The sequence below is a fragment of the Poecilia formosa genome, unplaced genomic scaffold (assembly GCF_000485575.1).
Source record: "Poecilia formosa unplaced genomic scaffold, Poecilia_formosa-5.1.2 Scaffold82, whole genome shotgun sequence".
Lineage (NCBI taxonomy): Eukaryota > Metazoa > Chordata > Actinopteri > Cyprinodontiformes > Poeciliidae > Poecilia > Poecilia formosa.
Window position 1 is genome coordinate 1,324,082 of NW_006800021.1, and position 17,974 is coordinate 1,342,055.

The window sequence follows — 17,974 nt, forward strand, 5'->3', positions numbered from 1 at the left end:
TATTGATTATCAGTATTAAATGTATTAATTTATCCACAGTTTTCACTCCATGCAGTTTCTTTTTCATTTTAAAGACGTTATGAGGCACAGTGAAACCTGAAACTGCTGCTGCTCAAGTTACTCAAGAGGTTGTTGCTAGGTAACCAAAGAGTGAGTGAGTTTGTTGATGCCATCATGAATTGCCTTTGCACTTTGAATTGCCTTGTTGCTGAAAATGTGCTATATAAATAAAATTACCTTACCTTACCTTACCTTACCATCTTTGTTTAGCTGGCCGTGAAAGGTTGAATGGATAAAGTCTTTCCTCTACCTATATCCCCCAGAATGCAGTGCGGTTCTGCATCAGAGTTCAGTAAAATGAGTTAATATTCTCAGACATATTATCCATTGATATTGGTCATGAGTCTGTCGCAGTATGAATCGTTATTGATTTATCGTCCAGCCCTAACAGAAAGACTAAAGAACTCATAGATTTTCAAAATAAGAGATCAAAAAGAATGATCTTACATAGCCATAAAATAAAGAAACTAAATTAAATTGGTCTGTAATGGTAATATACGCTTACAGTTAAAAAAAAAGTTTTTTTTTTTGTTTTTTTTTGCAAATGGACTGAGTGCATGTTACTGATGATGCTGCACATTCTGCTTTGCTATTGATTCAGCAGAGTGATATCTTTTCCCCAGAAGGCAGGAAATTAAACGCCACATGGGCGGGGGGGGTAAGGGGCGCCTCTGACAATAGAGAGGGCCTTTCTTCTGGCATCTCTTCATAAAAACGTCCTCCAAGGAAGGGATTGAGACCCCAGTGACTCTCAGCGATTCTAATCACACGTTTCAGATTCTCGCTGTCGGTTGTACTGAAGTTAGTGCTCCAAGATGCACTGCAGCAAGTCATCTTAGTGGCGTTGCTGGAAAGATTCACTGATGGGCAGAGGGCAGATTTAGCCTTTGGTTTTCCAGAAAATGTGACTGACTGAAAGCAAATGTTAAAGGCTTTAGTAAGAAAATGACGGATTCTAGACGTAAAAATTTCAGGGATCATTAGGTATGCAAGTTCTAAAGAAAACTACTAGTAGTCTATAAAATATAATAATCATATCCATCAAGACATACAGTAGTTACATCTGTTTCCTCATGTTTTCATAATACATATAAGTAACACGACTTAATGTAATTCTGCATACTAAGTTAGTGAAATGCAAAATTTAAGATGCAACTGGACTCAGAATTATACTTAGTATTGAGGATTTACATCTACAGTAACTACTGCTAGGTAAGGTAATTTTATTTATATAACACATTTTCAGCAACATTGTGGTTCAAAGTGCTTTGCATGAATTCAAAGGAAATACAAACAAAACAACAAAACCAAAAGAAAGACAAAAAGGTAAAAATATACAATTTAATTGAATGTTAAATAAGAATAATAATAAGTAGGGATGTCTCTAAAACAAAAATGTTGGTTCTCCATGTTTGATTTTATTAGAAAGTACTACTAAGACTGCGTCTTTTGTATTAACTGTTCGAAGAGCAAAATGCCCGGCTTGTTCAGGAAGGCTTAAAAGTACAGAAGGTTCAAACAATTCAGAAATGTTAACAAGCCACCGTGCGCAGATCTCTGGAGCTACGGGATCACTAAACCTTCATATCTGTGACCCTCTCAACAACCTGTGTGAAAACCTTTGTCACACATCTGATGGATGTGCCTGAGGCTTTTATAATGGAGGCTGGATCCGGTCTGTTTTCATGTCTGCATTGGACTTCAACATTAGCCGTCTCACAAAAGGGCTGTCAGTTCTCAAGACCCCAGTTCATCCCCTCATTTTACAACCAGATGTTCCTGTTTTATTATGTTGGCCTTTCATTATATTCCAAGAAGTTGAGTTTATTTATTTTGCACAGCACATTTCAGCAACAAGGCAGTTCAAACTGCTTCACAATATATAGTCACTAATTGTAAAACAAGCAATGAACATTACATTTTGTCAAATGGCATCATCAACACACATCAGATGCAGCTCTAAACAGCTGGGTTTTCAGCCTAAGCAAATCTTTTCTTGATTTCTGCACCTCTTCTTCTGATCTTTTCCCAAATATGAGAGTTCAGTCGCCCCTCTAGGATTAGTATAGGAGAATACAGCTGATCCAACTATGTGCAGGCAAATCCAACTTCATCCTGCTGCTCGACTTCCCAGCTTCTTTCTGACCAGGAAAATGCCACTCCATGTTCAGAGTGCTAGTTTGTAACAAAATCAACATGTCCAGAACTCGACTCCTCTATAAAACTGTGGATTCCTGTTGGTTAAAGTTTACTTTTAGACCAAGTCGTCCAATAGATGTTCACCAGCAAGCCCTTCTCTCCCCACCCTCTAACCTGGCTTCTTAGGCACGTGCCGGTGTTCCCCTTAACGGTGCAATACATAAATCTGTCAGAATGACTTCTGTTTCCGCTCATTGTAGCACAAGCAGGGTTTACCCAAGCACAGACGGCACATGGAGAAACCTGAAAACCCGAGTTGCAACATATCCATTGCACCCCAACAGGTTTGCCATCTTTAGCCAACCATGTGTTTGACGTTCAGCAGCAAGAGCGCACGTTTCTGAAGGCATACTCAACGACTCAAAGCCACTCTGCGCATGTGACGGCTGCTTCTAACTCAGGTGATAGTAGCTGCGTTTCCATTGACTATGTAAAGTCGTGCAAATTGGAATTGAGAAAATAAATGAGTTGATAGAAATCACAGAAATTAAAAAAAAAGAAGTTTTTTGATAAAAATTTTTTGCACTAGGATGAGATTGTTCAAAGTCCATTGCCTGAAAAAAATAACAAGAGTTCACTCCCTGACTGCCAATTCAGTCCCAAACACTCTGTGAGGAATATTCCCAGCAATCACAAGTGAGACATCAGTTCCAGTTTCACTGAACTCCATTTTATTTTTCATTTGTATGTTCTGAGCCATTGTTTTGTATTAATGTTTAGCAATTATGAATTTCAGCCAATTTTTTCCAAACGATTCTCTGGGATTTTATCTTTTTTTTTTTTGGTACATTATTTTATATATTTTCTTATATTTGTTATATATATTTTACTGTGTATTTACATGTTATTTTTGGTTTATTGGCTTCAGTTTACATGAAAAAGTGATTAGATATTTGCCATATATTTTAGATTTTCTGCTCCTGTTCAAGCTGCAGTAAAACATCCAGTGGATTTCCATTTATTGAATTGTACAGTTCATCAGCTAAGGTTGGGGGCCGGTGGGCGGGACTGGTCACAAATATTGTGGGAGTGACAGAGACAAACAGCAGGAGCGTGGGGTCGTGGTTAGAAATTCAGCGGGAGTGGGATTAAAGAAATTTGTTCCACACCGAGAGCAGGTTCACCATCCAGCAGCAAAATGATGTGTCAGATAAAAGCTGAATGTAAAAAAACAACAACAAAAAAAAAAAAAAACACGCTACACTTCTGGGATTTTCATTCTTTAAAAAAAAATGTTGAAAACCATATATCATCTTTCCTCCTCTTCATAAAGATGTGCTTCTTTGTGTGAGTCTCACGTAAAAATCTCAACTGAATGTCAGCGGCTGTAACGGGACCCAAATGGGAGAAGGCAGTATGGATGGTGAAACTGTAACACACACAGGTTCAGTCATCTCGCTGTTGTGGTGTAGAAAATTTTAAACAGCATAAAATCAGTTATGATTCATCTTCAGATGTCAGAAATGAGTTGGTAAAAAAATTATGCTGCAGTGTTCGCGAATTCCTTGGAAATGTGTGTTTAAATCTATTGACCATGCTTTCACACAGCCCATTCACTTATGGACTTCCCAGAAACTGAATTGTAATAATAATAAGAGGTGACCAAGTTTGACTTTTCTTCCTTTTTCTCACAGATTAGCCTGATCCTGCCTTCGCTAATTGTTCTTCAGTGAAAAAAAAATGTGTTTTTATCCCGACACCTTGCTTTGACTAATCTTTACGCGTTGCACTGTTGGTAATGCATTCTGTGGCTGAAGAGCTGTAAAGTGACGATGTTTCAATTTCTAATCAATAACAATAATTTAACAACTATTTAACGATGGTTGCTTTTATTAATAATGTAGGAGGCCAGTGGCTTTGTCGGCCTGCTAGGTTTACAGGACCGTAAACGTTCGTGTGATCAAATAAATGTCTCTTTAAAATTAAATCTGCACGGCCCTGCATTGTCTTCTTCTTCTTCTTCTTCTTCTTCTTCTTCTTCTTCTTCTTCTTCCTCTTATTCTTCTCATCAGTGGAGTCAGTTTCTTTGCGGTTGAAGTCAAAGTTTTGACATTTTACAAGAATGCGGCTGCCGGCTACGATGTATGAGAAAGCGATGATGGAGAGGCAAAACATAAAAAAATAAATAAATAAAAAAAGGGGGAACATAAGTGTATTCCCATTTTAACGTCTCAACAAAAAGTGTTTACTATGTAACTGCACAAGTCAGTGTGTGCCATCTGTTGTGTCATCCCACCGTCTTTGGCCGACGCTTTTCACTGAAGGTGAGAATCTTCTCAAGCCCTTCCACACACACACACGCACACACACACACACACACACACACACACACATACATGCACACATTAAAATTCACCCACACAAACTAGTTGCTGCAGAGCTCCAGGAAGGTTTTCTGGGTAAGGGAAGGAGGATATAACTTTAGCACCATGCTGAGATCCATCTGCTGCGGAGCCGTCCCCCAGGGGCCTGACACCGCGGATACTGCTGTGTCCCAGTTATCGCTGCTATCTGGGAGCCAAGCACTGGTGGAGTTCAGATGGCTCACAGCAAGAGAGGAAAAGCGGTTGCAGGGCCGGCGTGCAAAAAGTATTCACGTTCTTTGAACTGTTTGTTCTTCCTTTTGACATGTAAGCACAACAAACGTCATTGTATGTCATTTGGGTTGCATAAAACCCAAATGATATAAAGTGGGAATTAGAGCAGGACAACAAGCCAATAATAATAATATAAACATGTGATCAAAATCAATAGATAAAATGTCTGATAGAAAATTCAACACATAGAATATCCACTGAACTCCGATCCAGAACTGCACAGCATTCTGGGGGAAGAGGAAAGACTTTAGCCGCTCAATCTCTCATGAAACGTTGAATAAGGCATCAACTAACTCTCTCCCTCTTTGGTTAATATTGTTAATTGTTCATATTAATATAAAATGCATGTGTGATAATGTCCACATTGGGATCACATTGGTAAATGCCTGGTTTGAAGTTTGGTAAAAAAAATAAACTTTTTTTAACACCTGCTGCCTTCAAAGTTGAGCCAAAAATCACTAAAGCTCAACGTACCACATGGATTTGTTTCTATTTTAGCTAATTTACTCTGATAAATTTTGTTGCACAGAAACACAAATGATTCATTGCCTTGCAAATAATTCTCCTCTGTTAGTAACAGTCACCTCATTAGTCCTACACAGTGATTCAGCCTGCTCAGTAGGGTACAAGAAAACATGGAGAAAGATGGTGGAAAATGTTTTTCTTTTTTTCGTTCTTTTAGCTTCAGCATTCAAAGCCTAATTGGGTTTGCACTAGCACATCCCAGGTAGGTGCATCAGGTAGCCAATTGCTTCAGCAGCTGCTAAGTGCCGCGGTCTGGTCAGCTGTGTTATATTTTACTTCAAAGCTGGTGCAAGTATGTGAGAAAAAAAACAAAAAAAAACAATCATCTTTTAAAAAGACTGCAGCTGTTTGGTGGACCTGATATCAGTGGGCAGTTTGTCTTATTTAGGCTTGGTTACGTGGTAATTTGAACTTGGGTTTTAATAACAAATTTAGAAAAAAAAAATAGGCTATTTTAGAGTTATTATGTGAGATTAAATAGAGGATGAGAGACCAAAATGGAGAGGGGAAAAAAAATTACATTAGAGAGATGAGAAATTTGATCCTGCGTTATAATCACATTTGGCCTTAAATTGCACGGAAGGATCTGGTTAATCTGATTCACTGTTGGGTTATATTTTTTGGAGTCTGTAAGTGTTTTCTGTGCACTTTCTAAATCTAAAGCGTACCATTACCCATTAAGTTTTAAGAATGGCAATTCTCAAAACACAGATACAGATGCAGACATAATGCCACATCGATCTGTATCCAGCTAACACACTTTTTTTTTAATGGCTTATGATTTCTGTTATTTCAAAAACACACATAATTGGTCACATTAAAACAGGCAATCCACTGTAATACATGACATTTTGTGTAACTTTGTAATTTGTGAATTTGACCAAAAAACACGTTTTCATGTTTTTTTTTCCCTCCAATTGTCTACAGGCGTTTTTATACCTAAATATTTCAGCTCTTCAATCAAAGTTGTCTTCAAAAATATGTTCAAATGCAGTTTGTAAATGTTGATTTTATTTATTGGGAGGAGGAAAAAACATCATCCAGCAGTTGTTAAATCAGATTTGGAGCTTTGAGAATTAAATATGCAAACCTCTGAATTAGACAGTGGTAACAGGAGAAATATTCTTTCCATATTCCTGCCACCGAATAAAAAGGAGACGGCTCTCCAGTGGTTTGAAATGCCTCCAAATCTCAGTTTCTATCAGTGTATGAGAAAAGATGCTGTATTCACATTAGAGGCTCATATAAAGGAAAATCTGAAACCTATAATAAATAGCAAAATATGTTATAACTATGCACTCTTTTGCTTATTTACAAGACTGTCTAGGTATAAAATGTAAAAAAAAACAAGCTAACAAAAATACCTGAATTACCGGTAATTGTGAAACATATCCTGCAGGTGCTGTCATGGTTCAGAGTAGCCTTAATTTAATCAGATGGAACTGATTCTTCAAATGAAACCTCTTTCCTTTGTTTTTACTTGCTCTCTTACTGTTCTAAGAGAGACATTGTTTCGGATGCATACATTTTGTTTTGGGGAGAAAATCAAAATAATGTGCACCATGGTGATAAATGTGCCAGTGCATGTGCCATAACAATCTGACAGGAAAAAAAATAAAAAATATACAAACTTATTTGTTTTCATTGTTTTAGCCAACAAAACATTAGTTAACATTAATATTGTCACATTTTTCTTTTCTCCTAGAAGATCTGATGTAATCAAGCACAGGAAAAGCAGAAACTATGTTCTCGTCGTTAATTTCGGCAAATGTTACAATCCTAAAATGTATTAGAAAAATCTTTTTGGCAGTGGCTAATAATCGATTTGTCCATGTTTTTTGTCCCATCAGGTGTAAGCAGCTGACGTACCCGGAGGACCTTCCTCAGATCTCCGTGGTGTTCATCTTCGTGAACGAGGCGCTGTCGGTGATCCTCCGCTCCGTCCACAGCGTGGTCAACCACACGCCGGCACACCTGCTGAAGGAGATCATTCTGGTAGACGACAACAGTGACAGCGGTAAGAACATCTTATGGCGTTGTTTACGAAATTAAATCCAAATTTAGGTACAACTTCCTTTAAAGAACAACAAAAGTAACAAAAAAGAAAAAAAATATAATCAGTGAATCAGTACGAGACGACCTTGGTAGATGTTTTTTTTTTTTTTTATGTTCAAACATTTCCTCAAGTTGCTTTTCAGATTGCACATCAAACTATCCAGAGGTTATCAGCGTCTTATAGATTCAATTATTCAATCGTTTCAATTACATTTTGTTAATTAAAATGGGGTGTATGTTAAAGCAGGTGGATGTGATTTTACGTTTGTTCATATGTTCATATGTGTTTGAGTAACAGAAGAAAGAGTGAATAACTCCTGAGGGTGAACACATCAGTGTGAGGGTTTTAAAATAGCTTAAAAACAAGAATGAAGGAAAGTGGGGCAGGGGGGAGATGGGTTTTATCTATCCTTCTTTAAGCTGCTGCATACTGCTGTCTCCATAGCGATGTGGGCAAATCCTTTAGTTACATCTATGCTGTGACGCCCACACCAGCTGACAGCGTTTTGGTTCCACATCCCAGGAGCTTTTCTGTTTGGAGGGTTGATGGGTCGTCAGCTGGGTTACCGACCACACTGGGCTGCTCCTCGACTTGGCACGAAGAAACAAACCTGCCTCGTTTAGGATCGGCAGAGGAAACTGGTGCTTTAATAGCATACTGAGTGAAGGCCGATGAGGATTCACCAGTGCCTGGTCTCTGCTCCCCACTGAGGAGCTCACTGCCTTCCTTCCAAAGAGGGAACGGTTAAAAGCCAGCGAAGAGATGGAGACAGAAACCGACACCACTCCCCTCTTTAGATCTGTCAACCCTCAAATTTAGGCTTAATGGGTTTTGATTTTTCTTTTCTAAAGTACACTTAAAAATGACCTAATTTGAATGTGATATCTAGAGTACTTCAAAAGTATGCATACAGTGTAAATGCAAATGAAGACGAGGACTACCCAACTAAAACAAGATTTCATCATAAGCAAACACAAAAGCTGATTGACACATTGTGGAGGAAACACATTTCAGCCACTTGTACTATGTCATTGTTTCAGTCACCTCCCAGAGCTTGTGACCACAGATGAGGGCGAGAATGTAGATCGAGTGGTAAATCAGGAGCTTTGCCTTTCAGCTCAGCTCTCTTCACCACTTCAAGCTAGTACAGCTCTGAATGACTCCTGAGGAGGGAGTGATGGATCCCTCCATCAATCGCCTGCTACATTTTTCCCTCATTTGAGAACAAGACCCTGAGATACTAAAACTCTTCCACTTGGGGCAGGATCTCATTCCTGAGCCGGAGAAAGCACTCCATCCTTTTCCAGTTCAAGACCATGGTCTGGGATTTTGAATTGGTTATTTTTATCCTGGTCGCTGCACACTCGGCTTTTCCAGTGAAAGCTGGAGGTCACGGTCTGATGAAGCCAACAGGTCCACATTGTTTGCAAAAAGCAGACACCTTATCCTGAGGGCTCCAAAATGGCTCCACTCAACACCTTCACTGTGCCCGGATATTTTCTCCATACAGGTATTGAGCAGAATCGGTGACAAGGAGTCCAACTCTCACGGAAAACGAATTCTGAGTTGTAGACCAACATCTCTGACACCAGTCATACTGGGACCTATCGACCTGTATCAAGGGATAAGGTACCCGTACTCCTGCGGTTCCCTGTACTCTTTAGGTACCCCTCAGTTCTGCAAAACGCATGTGTTTGGACAAACTCCTACATACCCTCAAAGACTGCTGCAGTGGTTACACGGCCAGCCATATTGTATTAATGCTACAATGACAATAGCCTGATTGAAGCTTCCTTGTGCATAAGTTCCCTTGTTAGCTTCAAATGCATGTTGTTATTTGAAAATGAGCGATTGCACCATTTTGTCACAGGAGAGACTTTTACATTTGTAAGACGTAAGTCTTTAAATCCCCAGTAGAACAGGACCAGGTGTTTTCAGGTAAGGAAATGGAGTGAAGTGAAATCTTGAAGTAGTGTTAGAGGAAGTAACAGCTGTGTTTGTTTATTGTTATGACTGCTCAGGGATAACTTAAATTAGCCATAATTAATTTAATGTCAGCAAAGGACTTCTTGACTTTGTGAAGTGAGTAGAAAGTGGAACGTAATGCCTCAGTGTTATTGCACAATAAAATGTGAGAATCAAGTTATTATAACATGGTTATAACAAATACTTAAAAAAAAATAAAACTATGGAATCCCCTCTTAAAATAAAATCCATCCTTTAATTTAAGGGGAAAAAAACCTGGGGGCTGAAAAATCCCTTTGTAAAACTTAATTCTTTGAGTAAAACAACTTGTGCTTCAAGTACTGGTACAGCTAACAAACAGTTCATGGAAAAGAAATGCAGATGAAGCATTTTTAGAGTTTCATCAAAATTTATAAGACTTTTGCATTAGCATACCGTGATATTCTTTTCTCCTGGGGTATAAATACTTAATAACTCACAGTAACATTTCTTCTAGCCTCTGGTCACTAGGCTGGACGAACCTCTTCTTTATATTTCCAGCTTGTGCTGTACACAGGATGGTAAGGGAGGACTAGGTGAGGTTATAAAACGAATTCGGACTTGTTCAAATTACCGTTTGCCATCAGTTCTACCACAACGGTTATTTAAAACACATTTCTATTTGAAGATGGGTTTGCATTACCCGAATGCTGCACACTTGGGTAACAGAGCAGAAAACAAACCAAAACCCACCTGCAAATCCACCACTGAAATAACACAAAAAAATAGTGAAAGTTTGTGAGTGGCCTAGTTAAAGTCCAACCATAAGACCAAGTGAGGTAATGTGGCATATAGGTTGTTCATCCACCTCTGACAGAATTAAAGCAACTTATGACAAAGGCCAACACATGTTAACACAAACACTTAATGGTAGTTATTTAGGGAGTGATTAGTTTTTCACATATAACCAGGTTGGTTCAGATGGTTATTTTTTTACATTAATAAATGAAAAAATCTTTTTAAAACAACATATTTGTTTGATATTAATATTTTATTGATGGTATAACACATGTGCGACAAAGTGTGGGGTGAAAAATAGCCATCTATTTTTATCAACAAATGACATGGCTGTCTAATTATCTTGTTTTTTCATATATTTTTTTTTAAATAATGAATATATCAATTCTATTCCCACTAATTAAATGTTAAAGAGATTGCGTAATTGTCACAGTGACGCTCCAGGCACGGAAACTCATTAGTAATGTCAAAGCAAAACAGTCTTTACCCACAGAAAAGTAGCCAAATTAAAATTGATACCAGGCCAAATTTGCTTGCTCGGTTCCGTGCGATGTCGCTAAACGACCTCAAGGTGTTTCCACCGTCCGTTTGCCTCTTGTATCTTTAATAAAAGGTCACTTTCAGGTCTTTACCGCATTTGTCAGCTCCTCTTGCCGGAATAACCATCTCCAAAGTCTGACGGCGACTCGTGCTGAGTAGATTGTCGGTGACTGCTCCACCCCAACATTGCAAAATTAACATTAGCATGACCTTTTCAGGAGGGCCTGTAACATGTTCAGTTTCTGGGACAGGCAGTGACATTTGGCTGGTGATGGAGAGGCTCATTCACAGCAACAGCTCCAGCAATCTTACTTAGCATTTCTCCCATTGATTACCTTTTTGCCTCGTGTCAACCGGAGTGACTCCAGGTTATTGTTGTTCGCGACGCTAAAAGCACAGGAAGGCCTAATAAAGCCTACAGGATCCTGATCCAGCACCAATTTATGAGTTAATGATTCATATAATGAAAACAGGAGATAAACTTAGCGGCAGCTGAGTACAGCTCATAAAATTAAATCTAAGTGATGATAAATGACCTAATCATTGTGTACATTAAGTCCTGCTAAAGCTTGTGAACATAGGATTGGCTTGTTAACGCTCGGCTGAAAAACGTATCCGACACGGCAACAGAAAACGTGATTAAGACAATGCAGAGTTTTATTTACAGACATTTACATCTGGGGCCCTGTACTTACCTCGTAGTGTGACACAGTACAAGGAGCAATCTTTACATTTGACTGAAGAGAGAATTTGCCTCTTGGCATTAGAAAATATCTTTTGTTTGGAATTTTTTAAAATATATGATAAATAATTTTTATTAAGTTATTCTTTGAGCTCCCTCTGATGGTGCATATAATGAGCTCAGTCGTTGCCAGGCTATCAACACAACATCCAAAAGTCTTGACGTCAACTTTTAAATGTGTAAACGAATCTCTTTCTTACCCATTTTTCAACCTTCCCTTATATGAATTTTATATACCCGAGTGGTTTATCTTGGCTGTTATTTTGTGCACAGTGGTTTAAAAAAAAAAAAAAAGAAAGAAAGAAATAGCGCAATGTCTTGAAGCTTTTCCACCTCACTCTATTCCTTTGCTCCTTTATGTCATGCCTCCAAGCCAGGATCTGTTCTCAGGCTGTGGCTAAGCTCGCTCCCGAAGGTACCAGTACATCTCGGCATAAACCTCCACTTTTAAAGTTGGTTTTAAAGTACAGGAAAGGAACATTCACTTTACCAAAGAAGGAACAAGTACAAAACTCAGGAAGACTGGCGACAGCACACCTACAGAAGATAAGTAGATCCACCACTGGAAGCGGTATTTTAGAAAAAAACATGTAGAAAAGATCCATGTTTTTCAAAAAGTCGTGTAATAATCTGGGTGGTTTGACTTGCAGAGGTCAAACTCTAGCCAGTTTTGGAAACGATAGCGGGAGGGAGGGATCAAAGCCGTTCAGTCCGTGTTGGTCGCTCTTCCAGATGTTGAATCTACATGAACAGCCATTTTGTACGACTTGGCACGTCTCTTTTCGCAGTGCTTGTTTGTAGTGCAGGCAGCTTTCTGTGAGCTTCATAGCACTGAGCGTCATATGTCACGGACAAACGTTAGCAGTCGGGTAAAATTTAAAACTTGAACAGTCTACACCTTCAGGAAGCAATAATTCATCAATAGCTCAGAGTCCAGCTCTCTGGTAAAAACCAGAGCCTTGCTGCACACTTTGCTTTGTACAGACTAACAGTGATCCACATAGGTGAATTTGAAAAGTTTCACAACTTTTTATTTTTTTCCTGCTGTAAGGAATCATTTTACTACAGCACCAGGTGTACTGGAAATGATCGTTGTGAATCTTGAAGAGTAATTTTCGTAAAAACCTCTTTTTAGTAAGTGACAAACCATTATAACTAAATATATGACTTCTAGGCCTTAACACAAAGTGGATGCATTTTCAGTAGTGCACTGCAGTCATTCAGTAATGTTTCTATAACAATTTTCTCAAACAATTTTTCCCTTCAATACCATAATATTCCTTAAAGAGTCTGCTATACATTTATTTGCATTCATACTGCAGTATGTTGAATATTTATTAATCTTTCATGTTCCACTTGAAAACTTGAAAAGTAATCACTATTCCATAAGTGCCTTGAAATGTGTTCAGTATGTTTTCTTTTCTTTCTTTTTTTCTTTTTTTTTTTACTATCAGCTCAGGGGGTTGTTCTCCTGCATTTCTCTTTTCTGACAAAGTCCAAAAATGATTACACTGTAAAAGCTTTAAATGCGCTGTAGCTCCAGGTCAGGCCGGTCCTGACGGAGTCATGCTGAACTGGCTTTGGACCTCCAGTCAGAACACACAGAGCTTCAAAGATGTGTGTTTGCTCTGGGAGCCAAAATCCGACTTTTAGCAAATAACTCATGTAACATAGAATGTAAAAGTAGAAATCTCTTGTTTAATTAATTTTTTAATTAAATAACATTTGGAACCAGTGAACCAGTGTGCTGAGACACTTTGTGACATAAAAAAAAAAAAACACATGGCGGGGTTTAGGTTGTTCTAGGCTCCTTAACCAAAACTATTCAGTTAACTAGGAATTTTTGCTGTTTCAAGAAATTAAGTGAATGTTTCATGAGACTCAAACTGTTTTTAAAACAATCTTAGTGGAATTTAGTTTAACTCGGGGTTTATTAGTGAGTATGTTGTTACTTTCTGCATCACCTTTCTTTGTTGCTACAAATAAACTGGATGTGTTGTAAAATGTCAAATTATGTTTCAGAGGTGATTGTGAAATTATTAGGTCAAGGTTTGACTGGAAGTTCAAACGTCTTAACAATTGTCAAAAAACCCTTCAGTGTTCGTAACAATGTTAAGCTATGAAGGCTAAGCTACGTTTCGCATCATGAACCGCTAAAGGTTAGCCATTCCTGGTATTCCTAACGTAATTGTTTTTACTGTATCCTTTTTTGTTTTTTCATCATGTCTGTTTTAGTTAAGCACCCAAAACACAGTGTTAGGAAATTCAAAGAAGTTGATTCTTCCTCAGTTCTTTAATTCCTCGTACAAAAGGAAGCAAAACCATTTTCATTCTTACAACAACAATAAATCTCAAACATCTTCTGTACAGGCAATCGTACTGGAATTATTGCAAATACTGTTTTTGTTTAAAAAGTTGCTTTCCTACAAATAAATGAACTAATATTCAATTATACTTAGGTTTTTAAGAAACCTGCGTTTCTTTAAAATGCTTCCCATTGTTGCATAGAGTTTTAAAACTCCTAGGACCTGCCAGCAGGTATTTTGACCTGGAGAATCGGGACATGCAGCATGTTTGATGTCACCACATAGGATTCCTGTTCAGGGATTAGGCTGGTCACTCCATGACCACTGATGATGTTTGGAACCAAGATGCTGCTCTCTTACTTGTGTGCGTGCATGTTTATTTGTAATACCTTGTGGGGACGATTTTCCTGACACATATTACGTTGTGGGAACCAATCGCTCCTTGTGGGGACCGAAGCCTGGTCCCCACAAGGGGAAACCCTGTATTTGGGTCAGGGGTCAGAGTTAGGACTAAGGTGTGAATTGAGTATAGGTTATGGTTAGGAAAGGGGTAAAGATAAGGTTTAGGCTGTAGAAATGAATGGAAGTCAATGGAAAGTCCCCACAAAGATAGCCACGCAAACGTGTGTGCGTGTGTGTGTGTAGGTGTGTGTGCGTGTGTGTGTGTGTGCGTGCCATTGTCTTGTTGAAACACCAATTTATGGGATATTTTTACTTTGGCTTAAGGCAGTGTGGATCCTTCAAGAACTTTGATTGCTGCAGCCTTACCCACAATCCCTGATGTGCAATAAAATGTCTGGACGCATAGGATAAGAAATATCACCACAGCATAATGTCTAAACCTCTGTGCTTGAATTCAATGTTTAGAGCAGACGTCTAACATGTCGTCTGCAGCCCTTTGATCCAAAAGGACAATCTTGCTAGCATAAGTACACAAAATGTCCCACCAATGTCCTAAAACATTTAATTTCTTGAACATGGTGATGTTTCCATAACAGCGACATGTATCATGTCATGTGTCATGACAGTTTGCTCTGTTAAATTTCTATTTCTTTACTGGCAAACTATTTCACCTGTAGAAATAGATTTCTTTTTTTTTTATTTATTTATTTTTTTTTTATGACTTGTACTTTATTGATTTTCCAACAAAAAAATATACCCTAATTCCACACTTAGCATATTACAATTTAGCATCAGCTAAACAATGTTTAGTCCTTCTGGATTCTTCAGGCCAATACAGTTAACAGAAATTACTTGAACAAAAAAATAAAAATAAAAAAATAGTGTATCGGGGTTATAGGGCAGTGTTATTTTATGTTATATTGTGTATGTCTGTGTTCAGTTGATGTTTATGCGTCTTGTCTTTTTTCTCTAGATTTCATTTTACCTTAATGTTGATGGTTGATGGTGTAGGACTGCTGTTAATTTTAACACAGCTGTATATCAGGGCACCAAATCTATGCCTCAGTTCCACTCAGCAGGATGGCACAGAAAGGTTTGACATGGTTTGGTTTGGTATGTTTTTCCCACCAGCAGTTGGACTCTCAATGGGCAATGAAACGCCTAAGGTAGTGTCATACTTCTGCAACGACAAATGTGACGCACTAGTATGTCTCGTTCTTGTTGGAAGCAGTCACAATTTTCCGTCCCCTAATCAATGGACTGTGTTGTGCAGTTCTGGCCTTACCAATGTACAACTGAAGCGGTCACAGGAATGGTGTGAAACGGGTCGGCTGTATGGGCTGCTTTTACACTGGGAACATAAAAAAATAGCGTAGCAAACCACTACAACACTTTTTAGCACTTCTCTTCTTAAAAAACAGTTCAGACTAAAACAGCAACAGCAGAATTTATACCGTGTGGCTTTTTTACATCACAGCATGTTGTTGCCTTCCTGTTGCTCAGTGGATCTAGATTTACCCCAATATTTCACTCTTGCTTGATTTTTGTTTAAGAAATGATGAAATAACCACATTTGCTAATGTAGAAACACCAGAGCGCCCTAAATGAAAAGAATCCTCAAAGGAACAACATTAAAGGGAAGGTTGTAGCGACTCGTCCGTTGCTTTAATACACTGCCAGAAGCCAACACTTGTTTTCTTCCAGGGTCAATGCTTTTAAGTTCAACCTCCTTCCTTACAGCAGACGCCACAATATATTAAGACCTTCAGCTGGAAAAGGACTCCTGACAATCCTTCCGCTCACTGTGTGTCCTCAATCACACAGGCAAGGGATTAGACTGGCATTTTTTATTTATTTTTTTTCTCGCGCTGGCTGATTTATATTGCAAGCCAAAATCAGCAGCTAGGTGTGGATACCGCTCAGAGGCGGTGTCCCACAAGCGTCCTTATTAATCTTTCTTTCAGAAAGTGGAACGCTCAGCAGTAACCCAGAGGAGAAGCTCAAACAACCATCAATCCTCCAATAAAACACAGACAGCAATTTGCGAACCTCGCTGTAACACGTACACGTTGCTTCCGCCGAGGACAGCCGGCAGTGTGTGCGAGCGCCGAGGACGTAAGATGTAATATTACAGCAGGAATAAATACATTAGTAGAGAAATGCATCATAGGGGACGCTTGTTACACAGCAGCCCTTGAACAAGAGGCTTTTCTTTATTTATCTTGAACAGCATGAGTTTCTGAGGGAACGCCGGATTATTATGTTCGTTGGGAAAATATTACCCCCTGACCTAACGGAATCAAACGCCTTTCTCTTCTTGGTCAAGATGAAAAACGGTCCTTCATTACTTCTTTTAAATGCACGTTATTTGAGGACATTATAAGAATCAACCTGTGTTTCATTGAAGACGTATTATTGCTTTGAAAGGAAAAGGTCAAAATTAAAATAACTTTGCCCTAAATCCATTCAGGCCTCTAAACGCTGGGATTCAACTCATTTTCCTACCGGCACATGGTTTTGCGTATTGTAGAGAAGATGAACTTAAGTTGCATTTTTTTTCTCTCCTTCAAGTCACATTTTCACATTGGAACAAGTACGATTATATAGTGTTCAATTTAAACTGCCTTGTAAATGAGGCATTAAAGCGCCACTTTGAATAAGGAAATAAGCTGATTCTTTGGAAGATCAGCTCCTGACACATTGATGTGTATGTGTTTTATTTGCCTCCATTTTGCATAGTGTGTGTGCGTAAAGTTTAATAAGCACAATATTCTACAGCATCAGAGGTTGCTAAATTACTTTTGGCGCGAGCCAGCTTTTATTTTTCAGTACTCAATAATCTGGAGATGAACGCTGAATGAATAAACATCAGTTCGTGTGTGTAAGTGGTCAAATAATCATCAGCTGAATATACAGAAAAGTTGGGCTAGAGGCCATCAGTTCCAGGCTCTGCATTTAGCATGCAAATGAGGGAGAGTCTTTATCAGTGCAAAGTGTCTGAAAAGCACAGCATGAGATGAATTAATGCTACCTCTGGCAGATTTAGGGTTAAAAGTAATCTTCTAATTTTACAAACGCATATCTTTGGACTGAAAGTATAATTAGCATTTTGCGACGTCCTAGCAAGAAATCTGACTTGAATCTGATAGAAGGAGGGAGCTAAAGATTAGGGTGATGGAAAGTAGGCCTTCCAGCCGCACAGGTCTGATCACAAAACAGAAATTGTCAAAATACTGTGGAAACATAAAGAAAGTTGTCCAGCAGTAATATAAAATGGTTGGATTAGTGTCATTAAAATAAATATTTTGTAATGTCTATATAGGTATAAATCAGAGATGCACCATATTAGATTTTTTGTTCGATATCCGATATGCCGATATACTAAAACTTATTTGGCCAGTAACCGATACCCGATAGCGATATTTTTTCTTACTGAAACTATATAGCTTTTTCTACTCTGGAATTAAAATACTGCATTATCTTTGTCAATTTATGCTGCTACCAAATGCAAATGCTAAAAAGGAGGCTGAAACTGATCTAACATTTCCAACTCACGTTATGTTTAATGTCAAATTTATTCATGACATCTGCTCTCTCTAAGACAATGACACTCAAACAGTGCACATTTGTAAATCTTCACAAACAAAAACTTCACAAACCTGCTCACAAGCAACAAGTGAAAAGCACATCAGTCGTGCATTAATGCTTAACGGTTTCTTATGACGTTGTTCTGTGCTGTAGGCGTCATTGTCACTGGATTGTCATATGTAAGGCCTTTTATATCGGTGAGTTATTTTGACGGTAT

General features: G+C 38.5%; 1 protein-coding gene and 1 long non-coding RNA gene across 3 annotated transcripts in view; one reads left to right on the forward strand and one right to left on the reverse strand.

The window, feature by feature from the left end:
• LOC107836771 (uncharacterized) overlaps positions 1-14,396 on the reverse strand; it is a 19,024-nt gene extending 4,628 nt beyond the window's left edge. The window contains exons 1-2 of the long non-coding RNA XR_001662724.1: positions 14,128-14,396; positions 6,702-6,704 (exon numbers count right to left, since the gene is read on the reverse strand). This is a non-coding gene — a long non-coding RNA (uncharacterized LOC107836771). The remainder of the gene's footprint in view (positions 1-6,701; positions 6,705-14,127) is intronic.
• galnt9 (polypeptide N-acetylgalactosaminyltransferase 9) overlaps positions 1-17,974 on the forward strand; it is a 77,375-nt gene that overhangs the window by 29,413 nt on the left and 29,988 nt on the right. For both annotated transcript variants that reach the window (XM_007557042.2, XM_016673823.1), the window contains one exon: positions 7,232-7,398. In XM_007557042.2, coding sequence (XP_007557104.1) covers positions 7,232-7,398 — 167 coding nt within the window. The remainder of the gene's footprint in view (positions 1-7,231; positions 7,399-17,974) is intronic.